The sequence below is a fragment of the Heptranchias perlo genome, chromosome 34 (genome assembly GCF_035084215.1).
Source record: "Heptranchias perlo isolate sHepPer1 chromosome 34, sHepPer1.hap1, whole genome shotgun sequence".
Taxonomy (NCBI): domain Eukaryota; kingdom Metazoa; phylum Chordata; class Chondrichthyes; order Hexanchiformes; family Hexanchidae; genus Heptranchias; species Heptranchias perlo.
The window spans coordinates 3,642,220-3,664,789 of NC_090358.1; the positions used below are offsets into that span (position 1 = coordinate 3,642,220).

Here is a 22,570-nt window from a genome sequence, read left to right on the forward strand (position 1 = left end):
TGACTTTTGGTGTTTTTTTTGTACATTATGGGTACAGTAGGCCTAGTGAAAAACTGAACTGTTGAGAAGTTTTTCTTAAAAGCTTTCAAAAGGGCCAACGGTTTTTTTGTGTTATTTCAAGTCAATATTTTGGCCTCATGGGTGGAGGATTTAGCAATAAGCATTGTGAGCTTATAAATATTGGATCACTGTGTTTGAAATAGTGTCTTCTAACTGTCCGAATGATGGTTCAGATCGATCAAGGACCATTGGGACTGACTGAAGATTCCTTTTTGAGATGTGCATTGTTCCTGTGAATGAATTTAACCATTTTTTGAGCAGAGTTAGTGCAGCATTTCATCGAACATTTTTAAGCTAACTTGTTGAACCAACCAGGAAAAATCCTAAATATGATATTTGGCTCCAAATCACTGGCAGTCCTGCCAACATACCATGTAAATGTAATGGTAATTTTAATGGGGATAGTGATGTACCACACTTGTATTTTGACACACTTTTTAACATACAATATTATATTAAATACTGTCCAGTGGGCAATAATTCAATGACTTTTTTTTAAAGCAGTGCTGCAGCTGATGGTTGAGTGTTTATAACATCAGTAAATTGCGGTGCTTGTGAATAATTTGTTTGACCTTTTTCAGCCCCCACAGCTGGTGATGGAAGTAGCACTAGTGAAACGCCACAACCACCCAGGAAGAAACGGGCAAGAGTGGACCCCACAATGGAAAGTGTATGTAGTTTGCTAGAATGTGACACAGTGACTGAATGTGTGTTTAACATCCAGTAGCAGAACCAGGATTTAAGCTGGTACAAACTGAAATCCTAAGTGGTATTTGACCCCAAATTTCTGGAGTTACTACTGCCATGTTGTACAGATGTAATAGTGTGTTTCAGTTCTGCCCAATGGAAATAGTATGTATTGTGCTGTGTTTTGATACAGTAAATAACAAAAGCCTATACATTTGAAGCCTGGATACTTACACACATACTTTCAAAGTGTTGCATTTTAATTGTGGTTGTTCCATTAGTAAATTGGTCCCAGTTCCCTCCTGTGTTGAGCCATGTTGAGCTCCCCAGTGAATCAAGATACTAAGTCACAGAGCAGAAGGTTTTGGGTTCAATTCCGGGTCTCTTGTGAGTTAACTTATCTCAACCAGAGCAGTAATTGGGGCACTGGAATTGGCAGCAGTCGATGCCACAATTGGTCTCAGAGCCCCTGGGCTAGGGAGATGAAAAGTCGGCCAGGGTTCCTACTCCTGATCACTGTCCAAAGATCGCTGCCAGCATGTGCGCTTGTTTGGACACTAGATAGTGGCAGGACAAAGCCAGGCTACAATTTCACCTCCCCCACTGTTGGGCAGCCTGCCAATGCTCACCGTCCTAGGGTGGCACATGGTCACTTGGAGGAGGGCTGCTGGCATCCATGGTACAGCACCCAAAGAAAAGTCACAACTTTCAGGAGCGGAGGGGAAAACATTGGGACAAAAAAAGATGCACGACTTTTCATCATGAATGGAATAAAAATAGCACTTGACAATTCCAGGTGCATTTTTTCTTTAGACGTCACGCCAAAGGAACACCAACAGATCCTGTCGAGTTGTGATTAATTGACTACAAAGGCTAATAGCAGGTCTTTGCTAATGGCTTTTGCTTTACATGCTGGTTTAGTGTTTCATTACTTAATCATGACATAATTATCCAGTTCTGCTACAGTTTACCCAAGATCTGCAGTGTGACTGGATCCATATTGTCCTGCTACTCTAACGGTGCACTGGGATTAAAAGCAGCTCAATTAACTAAGCATCATATCTTATTTACAATGTAAATTGATGTACAAGCTGTATTATAGGGAAGTGACTTGTACACGGGATTTGTGGTAAAGATCACGTGTCCTGAGCTCCAGTGGGCTTCAGTTCATAGTATATCATAGTAGGTACAGCACAGGAGGAGGCCATTTGGCTCATCGTGTCTGTGCTGGCTCTTTGAAAGAGATATCCAATTAGATGTTTAAATGTAAAATACCCAACATTAAATTTACTTCTGTTTATTCCAGGGACTGTAGGGTTCTTTTTAAGAATTTTTGAAATCTAGCCTGAATAGACTTTTCCCTTGAACTTGTTTTTGATCTTGTTACATATTTCCGGTCTGCTGTGGATATTCTCTTGGGTTCAGTGGCACTGGTTACTCCTGTAAGTGGATGTCAAATTTTTGGCATTAACTCTCACTACCCAGTAGCTACGCACTGTAACTCCCCGGGGCATCCCTCTTGACATAGGAAATGGATGTTTCACGTGCGTGGTCACGTGCATATCTCTGATCTTCCAGGCTAGTGTAAAATCAAGAAGCTGGTTTATTTTTGTAGAACATAAAAGAATGAACAGAATAGTATTTCCAGACCTGTTTTTTTTAAACTCGTTCCCGTGACACTCAAAACAACACCCCCCCACCCCACCCGGTTACCCTGAAATGTGGGCAGAATTGTCATTTTAAAATTTTCTCTTTTTTTGGCCTCTTGCTATAAAATTCAACCCATAATCTTACTTTCCAGCCCAGTGCAAGGCCTGCCTCTTGCAGCCTTTGTTGATCCCGACTGACCTTGAACATAGGTTTTTGTCCCCTTTTTTGTTACTCTTGACCGTGGGAAGTGATGGGGGATTTTGTGGGGAGGGGGTTGTGAAGCTGAGCCCCAGTCTTCTCCGTTCAGTGATTTCGCCAGTAGACTTGTCAAAAATAGATACCTCTTCCTCCTCCTTCCATCCTCCTCACCAAAAAGTGGATTGTCGGCAGATAGCCCATGCTGGTTTCTAATAAGTAGGGCCATCCCTATGATTGGTGTGGGTGTTTGTAGGAAGTCTGAAACAAGATAATGAATCCCCAGATCTTCCAGATCATAACTTGCTGAGTGAGAAAATTCTCATCACCCACCTGGCTTTTTTGCCAATTATCTTAAATCTGTGTCCTCTGGATACTGACCCTCCTGCCAGTGGAAATAGTTTATCCCTATCTACTCTTATCAAAACCCCTCATAATTTTGAAACTCTCTTAACAAGTATGCCCCACTCCCACTCGGGATAGATGAACTGAAGGCGTTTCTTCAGTTCTAACAATACAGTTCAGTTCTTAATCCGACTGACCCGAAGTAGATTCAGGTGGGCTGTACTTCTGCCTATTTTCTTCCTGTGACCCAACTCCCCGAATCCAAGGGAGCCCTGCTGTATTCTTGCCTCTTTGACCAGGGTCTGAATGCAGCCTGGTATGATGGGATGGAAGTCTTTCCTCTCTGGTTTTGAGGTCCCCTATGTAAAACAAGTTTGGGCAGCCTCAAGTTAGTTCCTGCTGGACGCCCACCCGGGAACCCACTGTGAAGTTTAGGGCAGTAATGTGGTTCATGGCCCGTTAACAGCCTGTAACTGAACGGTATAGACCCTGCAGGGCACAGCTTTGATTTCTGTCTGTGTTAACGGCATTAGGGGTGTTGGCCTCCAGGTTAAACGGATGGAAAATCAGATTAGGTCCCTGCTCCTGGTTATTATCCAGTGCCCCTGCTGGAGATGCTTTTGTGTGGATGTCGAACGTGACACTCCGCCTCCTCTCTCCTGTGATCGAGACCCACACAGGAACAGGGATAGGTCATTCAGCCCCTCAAGCCTGTTCTGCCATTCAGTTACACCATGGATGATCTGTATCTTAACTCCATCTGCCCGCCTTGGTCCTGTAACCCTTAATACCCTTACCTAACACAAATCTTATCAATGACTGTTTTGAAATTTTCAGTGACCCCCAGCCTTAATAACTTTTTGGGGGAGAGAATTCCAGATTTCCACTATCGTTTATGTGAAGAAATGCTTTCTGAAATTACCCCTGAACAGACTGGCTCTAATTTTAAGGTTACGTCCCCTTGTTCTGGACTCCCCCACCAGAGGAAATAGTTTCTCTCTCTCAAATCCTTTGATCATCTTAAACACGTCAATTAGATCACCCCTTAATCTTCTATATTCAAGGGAGTACACACCTAGTCTATGCAACCTGTCCTTATAATTTAACCCTTTTTTAGCCCTGGTATTCTGGTGAATCTGCACTGCACCCCCTCCAAGGCCAATATCTCCTTCCTGAGGTGCGGTGCCCAGAACTTGATGCAGTACTCCAGATGGGGTCTAACCAGAGCTCTGCACAGCTGTAACATAACTTCCGCCCCTGAAAGATGGGTTGGTGCCTGGTATCTGTGGAACTGTCCCTAGTTGAGGCTTTGAGGTGGGTGGGTGGGGGGGGGTGTTGGGAGACCTGTTTTTATGTCTTCCCTCCTGTAATTGTAGTAATATTGAGTATTCATAATACTTTGCAGGAATCCAACTTCAGGTGTTGTATGACTGCAGGTGTGTATTTTGAAACTGCAGCGTGCAGCAAGTTCAACGGGAATGCACATCTGAGGAGAAGGCGTAACTTGGTAATTTCTTGGCTTCTGCAGGAGGAGACATTTATGAACAGAGTAGAAGTAAAGGTTAAAATTCCAGAGGAGTTGAAACCGTGGCTTGTGGACGATTGGGACCTGATCACACGTCAAAAACAGGTGAGGACTCCATCCGATCGCTTCAAACCTCCAGGACACCGGGCTCCGATCGCAGTACAGATCTAGGCTTTTACTTTCTCGTCACTGGTTTAGCTCCGATTGTAGGACAGCAGTTATTGTTATGAAAGTTTTTCATGATCTATCCCATGTAAAAACCCAAATTCTTCATTATTGACCTTTCGTAAAGATGATGCAAAATATAATTTCTTGCCGGCTGCTTGCGTTTACGTTGCTAAAACTGGCTTCCTTGTGCTGTTGACAATATCATAGGCCTGCCTTTTCATGGGTCCCCAATTCTGCCATCGGGGAACCGGGACCAGTGTGCAGACACTGCCTCCCATGATCCGAACTGAATGAGCACCAATGTGAAAACGCTTTTGGTCACTATAGAGCTCCGTCTGGTGAAACCAGGTCCTCTTATCGGCTGTGGAGCTCATTAGGGCTCGAGACCTTTCTTTAATGGAGTTTTGAGCAATTTAACTATGCAACCCTCTGAAGAATCAAAAGATTTGTAGAGGACTGTAATATGTTGCTAGTTAGGCTGGGTGATTGCCACCTAAGCCCTAGGTAATTTTTTTTAAAACCTCAGCATCTTGCTTTATACAGACACAATTGAACATAGGACTCCATGGAGGAGCATTCATCTCTCTCAATGCAGCGGGCATTCAAAATATCTGGCAAGTAGGATGACCTTGTGTGCCTGCAGTGCGTTATTGAATGGTTATGGGTTATGTTTGTTGAAGGTCATCTGAACGATTGCTGTGTTGCCCCTATTACTTGGTTTATTTTTTTCTAACCTGTCACATTTTGTACGCTGTACCAACACATATTTTACTTGTCTCTTTTGACCTGTGGAAATTGCTAGTCAAGAAGCCTATGCTGCAGATACATGGAACCTAACGCCAGCTAGGATAAAAACGAAAGACTTGCACGGTGCCGTACGATGAATCTCAAATGTCTTAAAAGCACTTCACATTTCACCTGCAATGAATTGTTTTGAAGTGCTGTGAATATTATGTAGACAAACCCAGCAGCCCACTTAAGAATTGCAAGATCCCATAACCAGCAGTGAGATGAGCACAGACACATGGACACCGCGCAGTCTTTAACTATTTTAAGATAACTCGGACATTGTAAAACAGAAGAAAATGTTTTGCGATGCCCAAGGCCAGCAAACAAGATTTTTTGCTTTATTCATTAATGGGATGTAGGCGTCGCTGGCAAGGCTGGCATTTATTGCCCATCTCCTAGCTGCCCTTGAGAAGGTGGTAGTGAGCCTTCTACTTGAATTGCTGCAGTCTGTGTGGTGAGGGTGTCCCCACAGTATTGTTAGGGAGGGAGTTCCAGGATTTTGACCCAGCGACAATGAAGGAACGGCGATATATGTCCAAGTTGCGATAGTGTGTGACTTGGGGGGAACCGAGGGGTAAAGGTGTTCCCATGCACCTGCTGCCCTTGCCCTTCTGGGTGGTGGCGGTCGATTGCCCAGATATCCTTGTTGTGTATCTTGTGGTTGCAAATGAGGAGCTCAGCCTAATACTGCAACCCTCAGTTTTATCTGTCCATTCACTGAAGAAACCTCTACCCATGATGATGAGATTCTCAGAAGTAGTAGTTTTGAGAAAGTATGTGGCCTCGGCTGCTGCAGTTCAGAGACTTTGAGAGTACTATGACGATAAATAAACCTCTGCTGGTGGCGGTAGCGTGTTCTTGTATGCTTAGTATAAAACGTTTTTTTGCGGTGCTTTGATAAATCCTTGTCACGAAACTGAGGGGGGAGGGGAAGCCTACAACCGGTGTGAACAGCGATCAAGCTAAAGGAATTGAGCAAGACTGGAGCAAATTTCCCTGGGGAAGAGTAATTTTGCAGAGAGAAAATTTGAAGGGAAATGAGTCTCCATCTTTTTAAGGTTAATATTTAAATATTTGGACCCAATTGAATCTAGAAAGTGATTTTATAAAATGGCCAACAACATCACTGAATAGTTCATGAGTTCAAAATTCATGAGATCACTAATGTGTTGGTTCCGTCTTATTTTCCACGACATTCAATAAGTTTTTAAAAAACTGAACTAGTTCCTTAAAGTCTTTAAGAACATAAGAAATAGGAGCAGGAGTAGGCCATAAGGCCCCTCGAGCCTGCTCTGCCATTCAATAAGATCATGGCTGATCTTCTCCCTCAACTCCACTTTCCCGCCCTATCCCCATATCCCTTGATTCCCTTAGTGTCCAAATAGCCATCAATCTCAGTCTTGAATATACTCGACGACTGAGCATCCACAGCCCTCTGGGGTAGAGAATTCCAAAGATTCACAACCTTCTGAGTAAAGAAATTTTTCCTCATCTCGGTCCTAAATGGCCGCCCCCTTAGCTTGAGACTGACCCCTTGTTCTGGGCTCTCCAGCCAATTGGCTTATAACTCTATACAAGGATAGTTTTAAATTTATTTTGAGCCCTGTAAACTGTAAGTAGAGACAATTGGATAACAAATTTCACTTTCGGGATGGAATGAACTGTGAGTTGCAAAAATGTGGTAGTTTTAAAAAAAAATCACGACATCACTGTTGTGCCGGACCAGTGGCAGCCGAGGAATGAGTATTGTGAAATTTGTGGACAGTTAGTCACTTCACAACAATTTCATCCAAATAGTATATAGCTTCAGCTCACTGTCAAATGATTTTCTTGTAAAGAAATTGATCGATCCGAAAACAGTTAAGCAAAACTTCCGTACTGATTAAAGTGCTTTACAATAAACTATTTGTTTTTAGCCAAGGACACCACCTGCTTCTACCTGGGCCACAGTCAATGGCCCTCGTCAGTGGACTGTTTGACTCATGAGGTAGTAGAAACGTATGGCGTTAGTTGCTAGTCCTTGATATTTCCTTCAGTGTCGTACTAAATCATTGCTAATGTAATTGAAGCATTGGCTATGAGGCCCTTATTGAAACCTCTAGTATTCAAAAATGATAAAACTGCACGTTAGATTTTATTGGTAATTGTGTAGCTGCATTCTTTTTTGCGGACTGTATTCCAGTAACTCTTGTCATGGATTGGATGAATAATATAGAATCATCTGAGCCACAAAATAAGTTTTGATTGTACAGTTATGATTTTAAACCTTTCAGACATTATAATTGGAAATCCTTGGTAGGACTGATAGTTGGCTATATTTTGTAATTGAGTGGGTGTTACATTGTAAATTTGTATTGATCGAGATTCACATACAGTGTTAACAAATGGCTATATAATCTAAAAAGTAATCTTTCCTCTCCCTAAAGCTGTTTCACTTGCCTGCTAAAAAGAATGTAGACACAGTCCTGGAAGAGTATGCCAACTACAAAAAGTCACGTGGGAACACAGACAATAAGTGAGTGCATTTATTTTAGTGTGATATACTTACTTTCAGAATAATGCAGTAAACCTATGCCTGGAATTTCCATGGGGATCTCCTGCTGTGAGTTGGACGGGACCCCTGGAGAAACTATTAAAAACAGCTGCTTATTCCCTTTCTCTTGGGATTCTGCCAAAGTTACAGTGGGAGGTCAAGCGATCCCCTGCAGAAATTCTTCCCGATAATGTTTTATTTTCTCAATTCTTAAGCGTTCTCTGGTGGTCTAATGGTCAAGATTCAGCACTTTCACTGCCGCGGCCTGGGTTCAATTCCCGGTTAGGGAATATGAATTTCTTTGCGGAACAGAGGGGCTGAATGGCCTACTCCTGTTCCTATGTTCCTTAAATGTTTTTCAGATTAACAACTTGCATTTATATAGTGCCTCTACTGTAAAGAATGTCCCAAGGTGCTTCAGATGGATGTAAGACTTATAGGGAGAGGTTGGATAGACTGAGACTTTTTTCCCTGGAGAGTAGGAGGTTTAGGGGTGATCTTATAGAAGTCTATAAAATAATGAGGGGCATAGATAAGGTAGATAGTCAAATCTTTTCCCAAAGGTAGGGGAGTCTATAACGAAGGGGCATAGATTTATGCTGAGAGGGGAGAGATACAAAAGGGTCCAGAGGGGCAATTTTTTCACTCAAAGGGTGGTGAGTGTCTGGAACGAGCTGCCAGAGGCAGTAGTAGAGGCGGGTACAATTTTGTCTTTTAAAAAGCATTTGGACAGTTACATGGGTAAGATGGGTATAGAGGGATATGGGCCAAGTGCAGGCAATTGGGACTAGCTTAGTGGCATAAACTGGGCGACATGGACATGTTGGGCCGAAGGGCCTGATTCCATGTTGTGAACTTCTATGATTCTATAAGAAAAGCTAATGTTGAGTCAAGAGGAGAGGGCTTAGGACGGGTGACTGAAAAGCTGGGTTTTGGGAAGGTTTTTAAAGGAAGAGAGGATCGCAAAGCGGCAAGGGAACAGTTTAGGGAGGGATTTCCAGAGAGTAGGACCCAGGTGACTGAAGACTCTGCTGCCAATGGAGGGATGAAGGGAGAGGAGAGATGCATAAAAGGCCAGAGTCAGAGGATGGGAGGGGAATTGTTGGTCTGGAGGAAGTTGCAGAGGTATGTCGAAAGGATTTAAAGAATGAAGATTTTAATTTTAATGCATTGGGGGTGGGAAGCCAGCGAGGGCAGAGGTGATGGGTGAGCGGCAGAATTTTGGACAGTTTGGAGTCTTTCGACGGTGGAGGAAGAGAGGCCAGTCAAGTCTGGAGGTGGCACAGGCATGGATGAGGACTTGAGCAATGATGGGGTAGAGGCAGGTAATGTTGTGGAGGTGGATCTTCGTGATGGAAAGGATAATACAGGGTCTGAAACCAAGCTCGGAGTCAAACAGGATGCGAGTGGCAAAGGAAAGGAGAGATGCAGGGACTGAAGACGGTGACTTTGAGGAAGATATGTGGCTCATCCTAAACTGGATGTCAGCCAAGCAGTCTGACAGCGCAGATAATGTCAGAGACTAAGCTTGAACGTGGTGGGAAGGACGATGAAGTTAGAGTACTAAGTGGTGCCATGGGTTTAATTTACTGTCCCGTCTCCTTTGGGAGCTGGACTCAACTCCAGCCCGGACTAATGGGTGAAAGTTAGTTTTCTCGGCCATCTGTAAGGGTCCCTATCCTGGGAAAATCTGACTTTTGGCAAAGTTTGAATATGTTTTCTGGTGGCTGTGGGTGTACAGCACACCGGGTACGGTACTGCAGTGGTTATGTTGCTGGATTTGTTCTCCAGATTATTAGTCCAGGCCTCTGGATTACATGAGTTCAAATCCCACCACAGCAGTCTGAGAATTTGAATTCAGCTTTAAAAAAAATGTTTTTTAAATCTGGAAATAAAAAAATCATGGTATCAGTAAATGTGACCATGAAGTTCTCAAATTGTCGTAAAAACTCCCTAATATCCTTTAGGGAAGGAAACCTGCCCTCCGCGCCAATGTGGGTGACTCTTAACTGCCCCCTCAAGTGGCCTAGAGTTGGGCAATAAATGCCGGCCTTGCCAGCGACACCCACATGCCAAGAATGAATTTTTTTTTAAAACTGCGCTGATTCAGCCGTACACAGGTAGTTTCACTCAGGATAAAAGGGTGGCTTTATTGAAGATCGAATATGACTCATGGCAGCTGGGGCTGCTCTGAAATAAATGTACAGTATCTGACCTGGTGACCTTTACGATGGGTATCCATTCTGTGAAATTGTTGCAGACTCCCATCAACTCGATGAATCCTTTTTCAATTAAAAAAAAATCAGATAACTATCTTGTAAAAGAGAAAAAACATGTGGGAGTGATTACAGAGTACGCTGTGCACTTCATAATCAGATTATCATCGTGGATACTGGCCAGGATTCTCCATCCTGCTGATGGTGTGATCAGCTCCTCACTTGGAGCAGTTGACTGATATGATTACTGTATCTATGGGAATATAGTCTTGCATTGATTGGATTACTTTGACAATTGGTGAAACATTACATAGAATGTACGGCACAGAAACAGACCATTTAGCCCAACAAGTCCATGCTGGTGTTTATGCTCCAGACGAGCCGCCTCCCTCCCTACTTCATCTAACCCGAACAGCATATCCTTCTATTCCTTTCTCCCTCTTGTGTTTATCTAGCTTCCCCTTAAATGCTTCTATGCTAGTCACCTCAACTACTCCGTGTGTAGCAAGTTCCACATTCTCGCCACTCTTTGGGTAAAGAGGTTTCTCCTGAGTTCCCTATTGGATTTATTAGTGACTATCTTATATTTATGGCCCCTAGTTCTGGTCTCCCCCACAAGTGGAAACATCCTCTTTACGTCTACCCTATCAAACCCTTTCATAATCTTAAAGACCTATTAAGTCACCCATCAGTATTTTTTCCATAAAAAAGGAGCCCCAGCCTGTTCAGTCTTCCTGTTAGGTATAACCTCTAAGTTCTGGTATCATCCTAGTAAATCTTTTAAGAACATAAGAAATAGGAGCAGGAGTAGGCCAATCGGCCCCTCGAGCCTGCTCTGCCATTCAATAAGATCATGGCTGATCTGATCCTAACCTCAAATCTAAATTCATGTCCAATTTCCTGCCCGCTCCCCGTAACCCCTAATTCCCTTTACTTCTAGGAAACTGTCGATTTTTGTTTTAAATTTATTAAATGATGTAGCTTCCACAGCTTCCTGGGGCAGCAAATTCTACAGACCTACTACCCTCTGAGTGAAGAAGTTTCTCCTCATCTCAGTTTTGAAAGAGCAGCCCCTTATTCTAAGATTATGCCCCCGAGTTCTAGTTTCACCCATCCTTGGGAACATCCTTACCGCATCCACCCGATCAAGCCCCTTCACAATCTTACATGTTTCAATAAGATCGCCTCTCATTCTTCTGAACTCCAATGAGTAGAGTCCCAATCTACTCAACCTCTCCTCATATGTCCACCCCCTCATCCCTGGGATTAACCGAGTGAACCTTCTTTGTACTGCCTCGAGAGCAAGTATGTCTTTTCTTAAGTACGGAGACCAAAACTGTATGCAGTATTCCAGGTGCGGTCTCACCAATACCTTATATAACTGCAGCAATACCTCCCTGTTTTTATATTCTATCCCCCGAGCAAGAAAAGCCAACATTCCGTGGCCTTCTTGATCACCTGCTGCACCTGCAGACTAACTTTTTGATTTTCTTGCACTAGGACCCCCAGATCCCTTTGTACTGCAGTACTTTCCAGTTTCTCGCCTTTAAGATAATAACTTGCTCTCTGATTTTTCCTGCCAAAGTGCATAACCTCACATTTTCCAATATTGTATTGCATCTGCCAAATCTCCGCCCACTCACCCAGCCTGTCTATATCCCCTTGTAGGTTTTTTATGTCCTCCTCACTCTCTACTTTCCCTCCCATCTTTGTATCATCTGCAAACTTTGATATGTTACATTCGGTCCCCTCCTCCAAATCGTTAATATAGATTGTAAAGAGTTGGGGACCCAGCACCGACCCCTGCGGAACACCACTGGCCACTGGTTGCCAGTCTGAGAATGAACCATTTATCCCAACTCTCTGCTTCCTGTTAGATAACCAATCCTCCACCCATGCCAGAATATTACCCCCAATCCAGTGATTCTTTATCTTGAGCAATAATCTTTTATGTGGCACCTTGTCGAATGCCTTCTGGAAGTCTAAATACACTACGTCCACTGGTTCCCCTTTATCCACCCTGTACGTTATGTCCTCAAAGAACTCGAGCAAATTTGTCAGACATGACTTCCCCTTCATAAAGCCATGCTGACTTTGTCCTATTAAATTATGTTTATCCAAATGTTCCGCTACTGTCTCCTTAATAATAGACTGCAAACTTTTACCCACCACAGATGTTAGGCTAACTGGTCTATAATTTCCAGCCTTCTGCCTACTACCCTTTTTAAATAAGGGTGTTACATTAGCAGTTTTCCAATCTGCCGGGACCTTTGCCGAGTCCAGAGAATTTTGGAAAATTATTACCAAAGCATCCACAATCCCTACTGCCACTTCCCTCAAGACCCTAGGATGTAAGCCATCGGGTCCAGGGGATTTATCCGCCTTGAGTCCCATTAATTTACTGAGCACCAATTCCTTAGTGATTTTAATCGTATTTAGCTCCTCCCTCCCCCCCCCCCCCCCTAGAGCCCCCTGTTTGTCCAGTGTTGAGATATTCTTAGTGTCCTCTACCGTAAAGACTGAAACAAAATATTTGTTCAGCATTTTTGCCATCTCCATGTTTCCAACCATTAATTTCCCGGTCTCATCCTCTAAGGGACCTACGTTTGCCTTAGCCACCCTTTTTCTTTTTATATAACTATAGAAACTCTTGCTACCTGTTTATATTTTTTGCTAATTTATTTTCATAATCTATCTTCCCTTTCTTAATTAATCCTTTAGTTACTTTTTGCTGTCTTTTGAAGACTTCCCAATCTTCTATCCTCCCACTAAGTTTGGCTACCTTATATGTCCTTGTTTTTAGTTGGATACTATGCTTAATTTCTTTACTTAGCCACGGATGGCTGTCATTTCTTTTACACCCTTTTTTCCTCAGTGGAATATATATTTTTTGAAAGTTGTAAAATAACTGCTCCTGTACCGTCTTACCATTTAATCTATTTTCCCAGTCCACTATAATCAATTCCGCTCTCATACCATCATAGTCTCCTTTATTCAAGCTCAGTACGCTTGTTTGAGAGCCAACCTTCTCACCCTCTAATTGGATATGGAATGTAACCATGTTATGGTCACTCATTCCAAGGGGATCCTTAACTAGGACATTATTAATTAATCCTGGCTCATTACACAGGACCAGGTCCAAGGTTGCCTGCCCCCTTGTAGGATCAGTTACATACTGCTCAAGAAATCCATCCCTAATACACTCAATAAACTCTTCCTCAAGGCTGCCCTGCCCAATTTGATTTGTCCAGTTAATATGATAGTTAAAATCCCCCATAATTATAGCTGTTCCCTTATTACATGCCCCGACTATTTCCTGATTAATACTACTTCCAGCAGAGTTGCAACTATTAGGAGGCCTATATACTACGCCCACTAGTGTTTTTTTCCCCTTATTATTCCTTATCTCTACCCAAACTGTTTCATTGTCCTGATCTTTTGTCCCAATATCATTTCTCTGTATTATAGTGATTCCTTCCTTTATTAACATAGCCACTCCACCTCCCCTTCCTTCCTGCCTGTTCTTCCTGATTGTTAAATACCCTGGCATATTTAATTCCCAGTCATTGTCACCCTGCAGCCATGTTTCTGTAATGGCCACAAGATCATACCCATACGTAGTTATTTGTGCCGTTAACTCGTCCATTTTGTTACGGATGCTACGTGCATTCAGATAAAGAACTTTCAAATATGTTTTGTGACAGTTCCTGCTTTTTCCTTTTTTAACACTTTACCTTTTACTCCATACCTTCTGTCCCTTCCTGACACGCTTTCCTCTGTCTCCCTGCTCAGGTTCCCAACCCCCTGCCACAGCTTTGATGCTGGGTTAATCGCCTTGCGCCTTCTAGTTTTTATTTTATCTGTCGTGCCTAAAGTACACTTTCTTTCTGCTGCTCTACGCTTTTCCCTTTCCTTTTTTGCACCTTTTCCAGTGCCCCTATATCCTTTTTATAATAAGGAGACCAGAACTGTTCACAGCACTCAGAGTGTGGTCTAACCAAGGTTTTAAAACATGCCACCAAAGAACATTAAAGACTGGCACTCCATTTCTGAATTGTTTGCTGTCTGCCTGTATGTGCTCATTCTCGTGTCTGGATTTTTCCAATATAAGCTGATTTTGGTGTCATTGGTTCTCTGCTGGTTGCTCAATGCCCTTTCTTATCCTTAGGGAATATGCTGTTAATGAAGTAGTTGCAGGAATAAAGGAATATTTCAATGTGATGTTGGGGACGCAACTGCTGTACAAATTTGAGAGGCCACAGTACGCAGAGATCTTGGCAGACCATCCAGATGCACCCATGTCGCAGATTTATGGAGCGCCACATCTCCTTCGACTGTTTGGTAAGTTCAGTTGATTTTCTGAATTGGTTGTCGTGCTTTGTACAAAGTTATTTCCAGATTTCTACCCTCCCTTCCCCTTCTGAAGGTGGTGCTTGTGTGTTGGGTATGGGTGCAACCTTCAGCTACCTCAGCCTACTCTGTCAGTTCTCACGAGAACAGGCGGTGAGTATTAGGCTACTAAGCACAGCTTAGTCTAATCTCGTCCTCATCCAAAGAAGGAATTTGCAAGAAAGAACTTGCATTTATATGGCGCTTTTCACATTCTCAGGACTTCCCAAAGCGCTTTATAGCCAATGACGTACTTTTGAAGTAGTCACTGTTGTAATGTAGGAAATGCGGCAGCCAATTTACGCACAGCAAGGTCCCACAAACAGTAATGAGATAATAACCAGATCATCTGTTTTAGTGAAGTTGGTTGAGGGATAAATATTTGCCAGGACACTCCCATGCACTTCTTTGAATAGTACCACTTTTACATCCACCTGAGAGCAGGCGGGGCCTCGGTTTAATGGCTCATCTGAAAGACTACCTCCAACAGTGCAGCACTCCCTCAGAACTGCACTAGGAGCTTAGTTTTTGTGCTCAAGCCTCTGGAGTGGGGCTTGAACCCACGACCTTCTGACTCGGAGACGAGAGTGCGAAGACTGACCTCCAACATTCACATGAGCATTTCCAGGAAACTTGCTGGATAATGATTAGGAGTCTGGGGGTCAACCCAGGGCCTCCTCAGTCTAGCTGGCTTGCTACTACAGTACACACTGAATTCACTGAGAACTGGCTGAAGTATACTGTTTATATTTTCAACCCAAATTGAGGAATAAGAACTGGTCTGAGCAACGTCATAGTGGAAAAAGTCATGTAGCCGTGACTGCTTGAAGTGACAGTGCACCAAGAAAGTGGAGGGCAGAGTTTTTTCCTTTCTTTATAAAGCTTTGATTAGTCTGTAATCCTCCGGCTGATTCAGGCTGTCAGGAGCTTTTTGCAAAATACTTAGAAAACAGCACCATTGTGAGTCTGATCTGATTGATGCAATGCAGGCCTTTTCTAAAATCATCCAGCAAAAAATGTTTGTTCTCGGTGTAAAATTATCCTTAAAATACAATAAAAATCACAGTGAACTGTCGGATTTCAACTAATCCGGATTCCTTCCCTAACAACAACTTTTATTTATATAGCTCCTTTAACGTAGTGAAACGTCCCAAAGCTTGGTCATAGAGGTAGGTTTTAAGGAGCGCCTTAAAGGAGGAGAGAGGGGTTTAGGGTGGTTTAACCCCCCCCCCCCCCCAAGTTGCTGTAGTAACCATTTAGGGTGTCACACATGCGCTATCTTTTCCCATCTGCCCTCTCCATGCAGGATAACTTATAGTTGGTTAACGCAGGTCCAGTTTCCATTATCTTGTACCCAGTTATCAGTGGGCCTTTTCTTCACCTCGTCCTTCCCAGGAGTTGGCTGTTTGTTGCCACTTGCTGCAGTAATGACATTGAACGTAGTGTACTCAACTGATATCTTCAGTAATTACTAGCTTAATCCATATGCAGCCTTTTAATTATGTAAACCTGTTTGGATCATTCGTGAAATGGTAGTTTCGGATAACTAGATTTTCTGTACTTGTTAAATTTTGTGAATGGAATTATGTTCTTGACTGTGCTGCTTAATTAAGAATTGTGATAAGCGATTTGAAGGAACATGAAGTAAGGTTGAACAGTGAATGACTAGCAGCTTTGGGAGAAGGGCATTTACCTGTATGCTCATTTTTAAAACCTTTACAACAAGAGGAGGCTCGATTATAGTGACCTCCACACCCCTCCTCTGGTAAATAACCTAACAGCACTGTGCCTAGGCTGGTGCAGGAAAAATGGCTGCTTGGGCAGACATTGGAGGTCTCTAGAACCATACTCCTGTAACGACTAGAGCCTTCATGGGGAGAGGGGAGGAAAAATGTTCATGTTTATTCCCTTTTGAGCACAAAAATTAACAGAATCTGGGGCTGACACCTGTCGCTTGATAATGTTACACTTGTGACCTCCTCCCTCCCCAGCTAAAGTAGCCGTTTGTCTCCAAACCTGAAATTCACCCGAGGACAGCTCTGCTGACGCATCATGAAAATCTTAAGATTTAAAAAAAGATGAATTGAGTTGCCTGATTGGCGCATGCGGAGCACAGAAACAAGCGATCTGTTTCGGTAAACCTTCTCCCAGTTGATGCTGTGCCATGTGCTTTCTAGAGAACATGTGGAGATGCCGGTGATGGACTGGGGTGGACAAATGTAAGGAATCTTACAACACCAGGTTATAGTCCAACAATTTTATTTTAAAATCACTACTCACCTGACGAAGGAGATAATCTCCGAAAGCTTGTGATTTTAAAATAAAATTGTTGGACTATAACCTGGTGTTGTAAGATTCCTTAAATCTTTCTAGAGAACGTTCTCTCCTCTAATATTCTCTCAAACGAAATAGGCGATGGCAGGGTGAGTGTCCTTGTAATTTCCCACTGAAATGTCTCCGCTGTGCAGCTACCAGTAGAAGCTACTGGCACCTGTGCCAACACCACTGCATTGATCTAATGTTGAGCTTCTCTCCGGCAGTGCGAATAGGAGCAATGTTGGCGTACACACCTCTGGATGAGAAGAGTCTGGCGTTGCTGCTGAATTACTTGCACGATTTCTTAAAGTAAGTAGAATTCTTAAATCCTCAAAGACGTTAAGAATATGATACACGATGGGCCGAATGGCCGCCTTCTGTGCTGTAAGGTCCTATGATTACAATAAATCGATACAGGGTTAGGAAGTCGGAGTGGAATTTCATCGTGGCAAACGTTTTATATAAAAAAACATAAGATTTCTTTGTTTACTAGTGAAAATCATGTAAACCTCAAGAAAGAGTAACAGAAAATGCTGGAAAACACTCAGCAGGTCAGGTAGTATCTGTGGAGTGAAAGAAACAGAGTTAACTTTTACTTAGTGATTTTACAGTTTTTAAGCAATAACCGAGCCATGGAAATGGTGGGGGTGGGGGGAGAACAATGGGGAAGGTCAGGGGTGATTAAATGACAGGAGGGATGATGGTGCAAGGCATAGGGGGGTGGTAATGGACCAAGGGAAGAAACTAAAGATCCAGAGGAGGTGTAAACGGTACAGCAGAATAGCCTAGGGGGATGGAAGCGTGGGAAATCTGGCAAAGAGGAGCAGGCTGCTGTGGCCTGGGAATGTGGTGGAGAAAGGTGGATGTAGACCCTTCAAGTTCACAAACTTCTGAGCCCTCGTAAACAAAATTAGTCGGTTTTCCGCTTGCAGTGCTCGAGGTGTGATGGGATAGTGAATAGAAAAAGTGAAGTGTTTGTGGGTTGAATCAAAATTTCCCAGGAACCAATGAGGAAAAACATCAGATTTTTTTTTAATGTTACAAACATATTCAAAGTGTGACGAGCATTGCAGCACTTAGACTTGTAATCTGGATGACTGATTATTAAAGAGTATTGATTGCATCGGGAGCCCAGAGGGCTTGCAGTTGATGAATTAACATGTAGCTGAAAATTTCATGCAAGATCAGCATAGTACTCTGTTGAAGTTTTTTCTATTATTTAGTTTCCTTCCAGTTGAGAGTTCAGCAATCTCCTCCAGCCAGAATCCCCCAAGGTTAGCACTATTTAAAGAAAATAGGGAATTATCAATCATCTTCTATGATCTTTCTATGATCATAAGTACTTAAGAAAGAGGAGCGGGATTCGGCCCCTCGAGCCTGCTCCGCCATTCAATAAGGTCATGGCTGATCTTTGACCTCCACTTCACTTTCCCATCATAGTTCTTAAAAAGACTGATCAGTTAGAGAGTCTAGAACTTGGGGGCATAGTTGCCGGATAAGGGGTCGGCCATTCAAGACTGAGATGAGGAGGAATTTCTTCACGCAGAGGGTTGTTAATCTTTGGAATTCTGTACCTCAGAGGGCTGTGGATGCTGAATCATTGAATATATTCAAGGCTGAGATGGATAGATTTTTGGATTCTAAGGGAATCAAGGGATTTGGGGTTCGGGCTGGAAAGTGGAGTTGAGGTCGAAGATCAGCCACGATCTGATTGAACGGCGGAGCAGGCTTGAGGGGCCGTATGGCCTACTCCTGCTCCTGCTCCTATTTCTTATGTTGTGCCCAGTGTTTGGATTGGCGTTTTAAGGTACATTTACGCTGGAGCTGTAGCATCTTATGTTTCATAGGAACGTAGGGACAAGAGTTGGCCATTCAGCTAGATCGTGGCTGATTTGTATCTAGCAGATCTGCCTTGGTTCCCTATCCCTTGATACCCTCGCCTAACAAAAATCTATCAATCACAGTTTTGAAATTTTCAACTGACCCCCAACCTCAACAGCTTTTCTGGGGAGAGTTCTAGATTTTCATTACTGTGTATTTCACACGGACATTGCAGTTATAGTGTAAATGCAGCCTGAATCTGGAGTCAGTTCTGGCCTTAATGCCCGATTTACACTGCGCAGATTTAGTATTGCTATGTAGCTGAAACCACTTTGCGCAGACTCTAAACTTAGTGTAAATGCATCCTAGAATTACCCATTATAAGCCCTTTGAGTATTCATAAATGAAGAGCAACTAGAGAAATGATTCCACCACGGTTAATTGGAGACCTAAAGGCACACTTACAACTGTACTTTGTAGTTATGGATCTCTGCCATGGTAATGGGGCTCTGTAATGTTGTCTTGGAATCAGGAATTGTCGTCAGTCTGTGTGAATGGATTGGTTTGCTCAGTCTAAACACTTAGTACTTGGCTGCAGGGTTGGTTGGCTAATCTTATCTGATTTGAAATACAACCTTGTAACTTTTCCCCAGATTATTAATCCTTTTAAGACTAAAACAGAGCAACAAACTGTATAGTTGAAGTTATCTCTGTCCTCCATTGTAATTGAGCATATTTGAATGGGATTTGAAGATCCAGGGCAGAAATCTACTTATATAATTTATCATTAAGCTACCAACCTAGCTTGGATAGTGCTTGATGGTGGAAATTAGACTGTTCAGTTGGAATGATGGGTAAAGCTCAGTGCTTTATGGACGATGTAATGTGGCTTTATTCTGCAGCTAACACGTGTGTCTAGCCTGTGAGTGCTGCCCGTTTGGACAACTCATGAGTGATTGTGCTGTGAAGTAAGGCTGTTAGAAACTGGTTTGAGACGGCCCTAAATTCATCTCCGTGTCCCCTCACCCGGAGAAGAGGGTCTACCTTCTCAATTGGTCTACTCTGGATTCTAGTAGAGACCTATAGGTTATGAGCAATGTTTTATCCAATTGCCTCACACAATTCCTCACATAATCTCACTTAAGTCCTTTTACAATCTGTGTGTCTTGGAACGTTTTCCTGCTGTCTCTCTAATTATACCGTCCTTGGAACTGATGCTGAGTTTGCTTTGATATTTGAATTTCCAAGGAAATGCTGGATCATTGAATGTAGAAAGGACAATCTGGTTAGGGTGTCACTAAGCATCTTGGTTACTGGCTTTATTAGTGTTGTATTGCTGTGTTTCCAGGCTTGTATTCATAACTCCATAATTTCTTTTTGTTTTCAACCCTTCAGATACTTGGTGAAGAATGCTTCTAGTCTCTTTAGTCCAAGTGATTATGAAGTGGCACCACCAGAATATCATCGGAAAGCCGTGTGACTTTGGTAACTGAATCGCCTTTCTCCTTCGGTTATTGTGATTTTTTTTGTTTTTTGCATAAGTAATTTTTTTTGTACAGGATATTTTATGAATCAATCACACGCACTCCGTGCCGATGGTATCTGTAGCAATGAAGTTCCAAGTGTCATTTGTAAGCCGTTTTAGTGGACTCTAGCATTGACGGTTATTCATTCCACTGGTGGTCTTCTGTGGGGGAAATGTCAACTTAGATTAAACCAAATACATTTGTTTTCTTCTTGAATCTTCCAGTTTTTATTTTTTTTAAAACAAACTTTCATTGAATATAACTTTCTAATCATGATTCTCTGTTGTAGTCATCCAGTTTTTGCTTATTGATGTATTGGTTGCCTGACCCTAGTTTTGGCTGGTAAACTATTTTTAACACTAGTTCCTTGATAACCAAAAACACCTTTGTGACATTTTTCAGCTCTTGATTATATAAGAGGCTGTGTTTTAATGTTCTTTGTGCTGCATGTGTGGATTTTTATCCTGTTTGTGGAAAATGCACTTAACAGTTGGATTTTCTTTTTGTAAAAACACACAACTGAGTGCTTGATGCTGACAGAGTGAAAACATTGTTCCATTCTCCAACACTGACCACCTTCATCCCTGAGGAGGAAGAAAATGACTGTAAAAATGAATTTTGAAGAAAAAGACGATTGAATCCTTTGGGCAGGAAAGAAGAGAGACTGGAGTTTAAACATCCAGTATTATTTTCTCTCTTCCCTTTTCTTCCTCCTCTCCTGAAGGTGCTGACTCACACTGAAGTAATGTGACTTTCACAGGTTTGAACAGCCCTCTGGCACCATGCTCCGATAGCCATTCTTCGTGTGTGAACTACAGTGTGTCCGCACATACGAGCATTGAAGTTATTGAAGAGTGGTCAGGTGAGAACCCTGGTTGACTAAGAGCGCTGCTGTGGCTTCACTGGTTGAAATCAGTTCGCCCAGACTGGGCATCTTCCTGGTCCGTGTGGGTCAGTACTACACTTGGGTAGTCTTTGTACCCACAAGGTCATCAAGGGACGGGTCATCAATTGTATCGTCAAACTTTGTACAAAAATTTTGTGTTGGAATTTCTGCTGGTTAATCAGGGGTTACTTTACTGAAAGTCGCTCACCACGCTGCAGTGATGCAGACTACTGCTCGACCTCCACACCAATCTGCACAGAGGACTGCAGTGAATCACAAAAGAAGTGCCAAAAGCCTGTGCATGGCGGTGTGGGGTAGAGGGGGGGGAATGGGGACGGGGTGGGGGGGGGGGGAACGGGACTGCTCAACAGTTGTACAATTCGAGGACCAGCACCGTTCCTGCACAAATCATACATCGCAAAACCCTCGTGGCCAACGGTAACGAGTGAAATCACCGGGATGGAAGACATAGGAGTTCAACAGGAAACGAAACTCCATCAGCCCTGGTTTAGTTTGGCTCCGTTACAGGGAACGGGGTTGTCAGTTTGCTACATGTTCCAGTAAAAAGATCTCTTTGGGGATCAATCTTGTAAAAGGCGCAGAGCTATGTAAAATAAAAAAAAATCTTCTGTTTTTGTAGATTGTCTTATCTACGTTTGTATTTGATGTTGTACAATATTCAAAATTGTGTTTTTTTACAATCTGCTGTGTTACAAATGATCCCATGGACACCTCCAAGTCTTTGCTGTGCGTTGAAGGCAATGATGGGCAAAGCTGAGAACTTTCATCTGTAAATGGGAGATCCAGTTTGATGCTCAACTTCAACATGTATCTGGACTTGGTGAGAAATGTCCTCTGTATGTGTAAAAAATTGCATCCTTTTGTTTTATATATTCCAGTAAAATCTTTTTATGAGAACGATGTTTTGTTTCATGACTGCTCTTTGTGGCTAATTAAGGAGAAACCTTCTAAAGTTGGTTAAGTATGAATTTATATACTCACTTTTTGTGAATTAATGTAAATCTTTACTGAGCTTCATAGTGATGAGATACAAGGGTAGTTGTAACAACCTCCTTTTGAGTTTTATATTCCGTCAGGATCCGCATGTACATGGGGTATTACTGTGATGACTCTCAGGTCATTGTGCAGTATATGGATTGTAAAATCACTTAATTGGAGATACTCAATGCTTGTTCAAGGTTGGATAAATGGAACAGTCATCCTGTACTCGAAAGGGCACCTATAAATGCTCATCTAGAAACACAGTCTGGAACAAATCATCAGCTGTACCAGCCACCTGACCTGCAGTTTGAGAGAGTCAGGTTCCAGAGATTAAAGCTTTTCAGTTTAAGTGTCAATTTAATATCGGTGGTAGAGTATGAACCGTAGTGAGGACAAATGAAATGCCGTTTGATTCTTGAGGTTGAATCTGTGATGGTAATACATCTTTAATTTGTTACACTG

General features: G+C 42.6%; 1 protein-coding gene across 2 annotated transcripts in view; it reads left to right on the plus strand.

The window, feature by feature from the left end:
* morf4l1 (mortality factor 4 like 1) overlaps nt 1-22,027 on the plus strand; it is a 47,187-nt gene extending 25,160 nt beyond the window's left edge. For both annotated transcript variants that reach the window (XM_067971299.1, XM_067971300.1), the window contains 6 exons: nt 642-730; nt 4,466-4,567; nt 7,846-7,934; nt 14,337-14,509; nt 17,098-17,182; nt 20,090-22,027. In XM_067971299.1, the coding sequence (XP_067827400.1) occupies nt 642-730; nt 4,466-4,567; nt 7,846-7,934; nt 14,337-14,509; nt 17,098-17,182; nt 20,090-20,174 (623 nt within the window). In that variant the 3' untranslated portion in view covers nt 20,175-22,027. The remainder of the gene's footprint in view (nt 1-641; nt 731-4,465; nt 4,568-7,845; nt 7,935-14,336; nt 14,510-17,097; nt 17,183-20,089) is intronic.
* Nucleotides 22,028-22,570: the final 543 nt, after the last annotated feature.